This window comes from Helicoverpa zea, chromosome 10 (assembly GCF_022581195.2).
Source record: "Helicoverpa zea isolate HzStark_Cry1AcR chromosome 10, ilHelZeax1.1, whole genome shotgun sequence".
In the NCBI taxonomy this organism is placed as follows: Eukaryota; Metazoa; Arthropoda; class Insecta; order Lepidoptera; family Noctuidae; genus Helicoverpa; species Helicoverpa zea.
This window is the reverse complement of record NC_061461.1, coordinates 5,235,845-5,242,316: the sequence shown is the minus strand read 5'-3', so window position 1 is coordinate 5,242,316 and position 6,472 is coordinate 5,235,845. Positions and strand designations below refer to the sequence as shown.

The 6,472-nt window shown below is 39.1% G+C and overlaps 1 protein-coding gene across 1 annotated transcript; it reads right to left on the bottom strand.

The window, feature by feature from the left end:
- Nucleotides 1-1,255: 1,255 nt before the first annotated feature.
- On the bottom strand, nucleotides 1,256-6,024 carry LOC124634014 (toll-like receptor 6). The gene has a single exon (XM_047169409.1). The coding sequence runs from the start codon at nucleotides 5,582-5,584 to the stop codon at nucleotides 1,745-1,747; it is 3,840 nt and encodes a 1,279-aa protein (XP_047025365.1). The 5' UTR covers nucleotides 5,585-6,024; the 3' UTR covers nucleotides 1,256-1,744.
- Between the last annotated feature and the right edge of the window lie 448 nt (nucleotides 6,025-6,472).

The following is a 6,472-nucleotide window of genomic DNA, read 5'->3' as shown; positions in this document are numbered from 1 at the left end:
ATAAGTGAGGCAAAATTCTAAAGTTTGTGAAAGCAAAATCGTATAGAAGATAAAGAATGTGCTAGCGATATTAACTTCGTGAAATGTTAGGTCCTGCAAAAAACACATGAAATCGATGAACATCAGCTACGCCACAGGGAGTTACCAGTAAATAAAATAAGACAATGTTCACGTTAGTGGTACACTCTCTAAGTTGTTTGTACTGAACAAATGTAGACTGCTAAATGTATTTTGATAGCCAGCTTATTTCACGATGCGTTATTGTTTCTCAAATAAACATAGCGTCATTTTCGTCTGCGGTTTCGTACCAACGCAATAAATACTATAAAAGTAATGACCATCATTAGTCACAGCTATTTTATTACCTACATATTTTATTTCTGTCCTTATACATTACTTATTAGATCCAATAAATTCGACATCCCCAACTTTCTTATTCCCTTTTTTCTCAACTTGAAAGTCAAATTGAATTAGTTAAGGTAGGAAGTTCAAAATAATTCCTATCTACTTTAAAGACAAGTTCTTTCGTCTTTTTTTCTTTAGTGGATTTTTTGCCTTGCAAACAAGACATTTCTTTATTGAATAACTTTGGGGCTTAAAGGTGTAATTTATGTAAAGGTCTGTCTTATTTCCAGATGAAGGAAAAATCAACCGAATTATGTCTGTTTTCAGTATTATTAATACAGCAGATCATATTTCTTCTTTCGTTGTGTATGAATGAAATTTTGTTTGTTTATTTTCATCTCAAGACAATACTTGCCGTAAAGCATCTGATAAATAATATATTGCTTGTTTGTGTTGACTTTCAACTGTGTATGTCTAAGTGAAATTACAGTGAGCACGTACGTACCAATTTAAATTCAGTGAATTACTCTGTTAATTTTACTAGTTGAGTAAGTGTTCGAACCTATTCACGAATGTACAGAACTTTAGCAATGGAGTATATAATGCAGAGCGTAGAACTTGGGGTACCATTTACCAGCACTAAACTTCGCTAGAGTGACTTTCAATTTTCAATATGTTTGCATATTGACTGAGTTAGCGAACCAACCTACTTCCATTTAAACATGCCGATGAGTACTTTGGAGTTTGAAAATGTATGCAATTGTGTTAGGACTTCGGCGATACTTGGAGGTTCTTGGAAATTTTGTTTCCAGTAGCACACACTGCCAGCTGAGTCATTTAGCATTGAACCAATAAAATAAAATATTTCGAACACAAAATAAGGCAAAATAATAAATGAAACAAAAGGAAATAAAATTTTAAAAATGTGTATTTCTTATTTTTCGTTTTTCATATAATAATTGTTTTGCGTATTTACAGTTTTATATACAAAATCATAATATTTACAGACTCTTTATTGACAATGCTTGTTCTAAAAAAACTATAATAATAAATGCATCTGTACATAGCTATAAGTTTTAAACTTTGGCATTATATAATATTTAAGCGATCCGAATAATTTATAGTCACTGAAATATTTTAACAAGTATTTACATCGGGTTTACCGTAATTTATAAATTACTATCGCAGAAATCAGGAAAATATTCCGTAACAACTTAAAATAAAACTAGCGGCCTAATCTATACAAATAAATGCAAGTCGTGTCAGGCTTTGTAATCTTATGCTATACAATAAATATAATGTGGAACAACCTAAAGTTAATTATCACCATTTTATTGGACTAATACGCTTAAGCGTTGCAAGTAATGTCAGTGTCTGTTTACCTGCGTTGGAGCATACGCTACGCCCAGAGCTGCGCTTGCGGCGGCATGCGGTGGGGGTGCGCGTCGCGCGAGTGCACGCTGGTCGGCAGGGCCAGCCCGTCGCTGAGCAGGGGGGGGAGCTTGCCCGGCGGCGGCGGCGGGGGCGGCGCCGGCGCCCGCCCGGCCCCCACCGGGGACACCGAAGCGTAAATATTCACTGTCGACCGGTGATACTGACACTTCCGCAAGTCCGGCATCGCGAACCTCAACTTTTGCCAAAATTGTCTATCACCCCACTCTATACAAGTGTTCGCTTTCAAACACAACCTGAGCTCTGGATCGATGTCCCTATTCGGTAGCTCCCCTAGCAATATTATTATCAGTCTTCTTCGTCTCTCTTTCAGTACTTCGTGAAGTGCCGTTTTAAATTCAAAACGACACCATTCGTTGTTGATGAAATTTTTGGACAAGACTATTATGGTCCTTTTTGATGACTCCACGGCCTCTATAATTGTATCCGCCACGTATGCCGAGGCGTTGAAGTCCCGGTAATGAAGACAGAGACGGAAACTTGGGTCCGTGGATTCTAGGCCGGGCGCTAACATTTGAGCGACGAAAGCTTCGTCTTTCACGCTATAACTTATGTAGGCGTCAAACAGCCGATCTTTGTCGGCTTCATCGTCGAAAGCTGTGCTTTTGTAGCACATTCTGAATCCACAGTGGTAGTAAATCCAGACTCGAAGCTCACGCCTCCAATAAAATACGCCGCATATTAATGCCGAGCTTGTAATAAACACGCACAGTGATATTAGTAGTAGAGGCAGATAATCATTAATTACTTGATTCTCGATTATTGATGAACTTCCTCCCACGTGACTAGTACATATTGTTGAGTTAAAATCGGCCATCAATGGTCCAACGGCGTTTGTAACGTTGTCAAATACGCACGTGATCTTAAGAGCATCTTCCACTTTTCCAAGGTTATTTTTGAACCAAGTGCGAAATTTATGCATGTACTGACAATCGCACGACCAAAGGTTCCGCGAGAGACTTATCTCTACCAAATATGGATTCATCGTGAACTGCCACACCGCGAAGCCGTAAATGTTATTTCCTTCCAAGCGCAACACTTCTAAATGCCTCAACTCCATGAAGGTGCGATTATCGATATAATGTATTTTATTGTCTTGTAGATGCAACTCGCGCAAATTCTCCAGAGGCGACAGTTCGAAACCTAGCAACTCTTTTATATTGTTCTTTTCTAAATGCAATATTGTTAAGCGTTTTAGTCCACTAAACGTATTATTATACAGAGCGTCAATGTTAGAATTATTAGCGTACAATATTTTTAAATTCTTACGTCCGATAAAAGCATGACTCGTTAAACCACCAAAATTATTACCGTCTAAATATAGTTCAGTAGCGTCCATAGGTATACTACTAGGTATTTCCGAATACCCAGCAGCCGAACAGTCCACAATATTGGCTGACCACGGTTGGTCGTGATAACACGTACAGTTCGATGGGCACGTCATTTCACAATCACAGGCGTCAAAATCACAACAATGGCACAGCGTAAAACAGTGAGTTTTATATGTACACAAAAACTGAGATGATTCCGCTTCGATAAGCGGAATATAAGTCCTTTCACGATTGTACAACAATTTACAATAAATGCTCTCCAAGTCCATAACACGTGGATGTTGTCTCAGATGGTCCAGTTTGTTTATGCGTTGCAGCCACTCCATAGTACAATCGCACTGAAACGGGTTTCCACCGATATAAAATTCGGGTAGCGGCCGTCCCGGATCGACCGGAGTTAGACGAAGCGCATTGAGATCCATACTAGTTATCTGATTTGCATACAAATCGACTCTCGTTAAATTGGTTTTTCCAACAAAAGTTTGAGCTTCAACTTGTGTAATTTGATTATCATTCAGGAACAGCAACTCTACACTGCTGGGAATCGAAAAAGCCGATATTTTTGTCATTTTGTTGAAACTTGCGTCTAATGTTTGTAAGCGCAATTCTTTATCCATTCGGTAGTTGTTTCCGAGTTCTTTGATATTGTTACTATGAAGATCCAGCCACTGAAGTCCCGAAGGGATAACGGTGTAATCAAACCATTCTATTTGGTTATCTGATACATTCAACCACAAGAGCGATGGAATATTTACAAATAGGCCTTGAATTTCAGTGAGTTGGTTGGCATCCAACCTTATAGCTTGCAGTGTAGATAATGTTTCAAAAGCATTCATGTCGATGTGCTTTAATTTATTTCGTGCAAGATTAAGAATTTGCAGGGACGGTAAATCTGTAAACACGTCTTTACTTATATTTTCTATTTTATTTCCGATAAGACGGAGGCCGTATACGTTATGCAAACCGACGAAGCCGGGTTCTTCCAATGACGTTATCTGATTCTCTCCCAGATCAAGAGTCCTTAGTAATCGCATATTTCTTAGCGCGATGGGTACTTTCTTTAAGCGATTCCCATTTAAATTCAAATCCTGTAGAGAGGATGTATTCCTGAATGCTTCTGGATGGAGTTCCTCAAGATGGTTATTGTCGATAGATAGCAACGACAACACATACAGACCATTTAGGGCGTAAGCATCGATGTGCGATATCTTGTTGTAAGATAAGATCAACGTGTGCAGATTATTCATAGGTGCGAACGTATCAGCAGCAATGCTTTCCAACATATTATGCTGAACGTTTAGAATTTGTAAAGTATATAAATCTTTGAAAATTTTGGGATCAAGTTTCGTTAATCTATTGTTTGATAAGTTCAACAGCACCATTCTTATAAGACCGGTGAAAGTATTCTCATTAATCCAAGTACTCGTTAAATGATTATTTGATAAATCCAACGCTAACAGCTGATCTAGGTTGGCGAACAGGCTTGGTGAAAGCACACTTATAGAATTGTTTTGTAAGTATATTTCTTTGATGACCGGTCTACTATCTTTAAACAGATCTTGTGGAAGAGCGACTATTTTGTTGTTTGAGAGATCAATTATCTGCAGCTGTTTCAATCCAGATAAGGCTTTGTCAGCCACCATTGATATTTCGTTATCGTGAATATGGAGTTCTTTAAGTCTACGCAGAGCCATGAATCCATTTTCTGGCATCAAAACAAAGTGATTGCTTGAAGCGTCTAGTACCTCAATATCTAGTGAGCAGGTTGCATGTGACATTGATGGTGCCGAAGGAGCAGGCCCATCCTGTTCGCTAATCAGTGCTTGATGCATTGCTCGCTCTCGGAATCCCAAATCACTCACATCTTGTAGACGATTCGATGACACATTCAAATACACTAAATTAGTTAACGGGCAAAACAAGTTTTCGGGAAACGACCAGATGTTATTAAAACTGAGATCCAACTTTTCCAACTGTCGAACAGCCGTAAAGCTTTCTGATGCTATCTCTAAACTCATAGCGGCCCACTCTGTGTTTTTCGTTCGAATCGTTAAATTTCGGAGGTCTCTCAAGCCGGAGAGTACGCCAGGCGGCCATCTTCCAATTTTACAGTTATCTAAAACAAGTTCACGTAGTTTTACTAGATGAGCAAAACTCCGATCATCAAGGGAGCTTTTGTACATCATTTCTTCATTACACTCTATTCTTAAGGACGTGGTATGTTCTGACGGAATTACACTGAAGTTAGTTGTGTCGAATTCACTGTTTATTGTGCGTAGTTTACACGTGAGGGAAACTTCATGTGCATCATTGGGGCCTCGCAGCCACCACTGGCAGTCATCAGGAGCTTCATATTTTAGTGGCAGAGAGCTCTGATCCGCCACATTCAATCCGATGGTGAACCAAAACAAAATTTGGTAGAGACGATTTCTTGCAAAAGTTTGCTGATGAGCCATGATGGGGGAAATCAAATATCAAGGAAGAAAGAAAACAAGACACGATAGGCTCAGTGTCATGTTTTTTCCGTCGGTGTTCGCGTATTGCGTCCCCTTGCCGGATGTGTAGTATCCATCAATTTATGAACACTATTTCGGCTTCAATTTAACAAATAGTCCTTGTTGAGATAATGCTCATGATGCGTCAATTTCAATTCATAATCCGATGATTAAGTGTCCTTCGAAACGTAAACAAAATTATCACATAGTCAAATTGTCCACTTTTGTTTTACTATAACGTCCAATATTCACTGTAGTTGTATTCAAAACGATTTCTGAGTACAATTAACTGTTTGTATTCAGTAAAGTCAGTGACTGAATTTTGTATCGCGTAAGTGATAAGCGTGTTTTCACTGTAACGTAAGTCCGATCAAAGCGTCGTGTGGCGCGACCGTGCCCAGACGCTGCTACCAGTCGACTGAATTTTGGTAGAGCCATTGCAGTCGAGTCGAGTATACGTTCGGGAGAGGGGTGCGGAGCGGGGCGAGATGAACCGAGCGGTGGCGAATGTTCACGACGACTTATTACAATAAATTATTTTTTCGGAGCTTTAAGCGATCGACTGTAGGTACGTCTCCCAAACCGCAAACTTTGAATGAAACCAGGCATCAGCTGCCTTGGGAAGTTGAACGGGGCTTTATATTATGAAAGTAGGTATGATACCTAATCTGCTACAGTGATCATCGAGATTGTAAATATAAATGTAAATACATAATATAAATAATCTGTGCTGCTGATATAAATCTTTTGTAGGTATTTATAGGTTTTTAGTGCTTTCAAACTGCAGTGGTTTCAATATTCTGATAAATTTTGCACCACCAATTTTTTGCTCAGAATTCCGGTCACTGT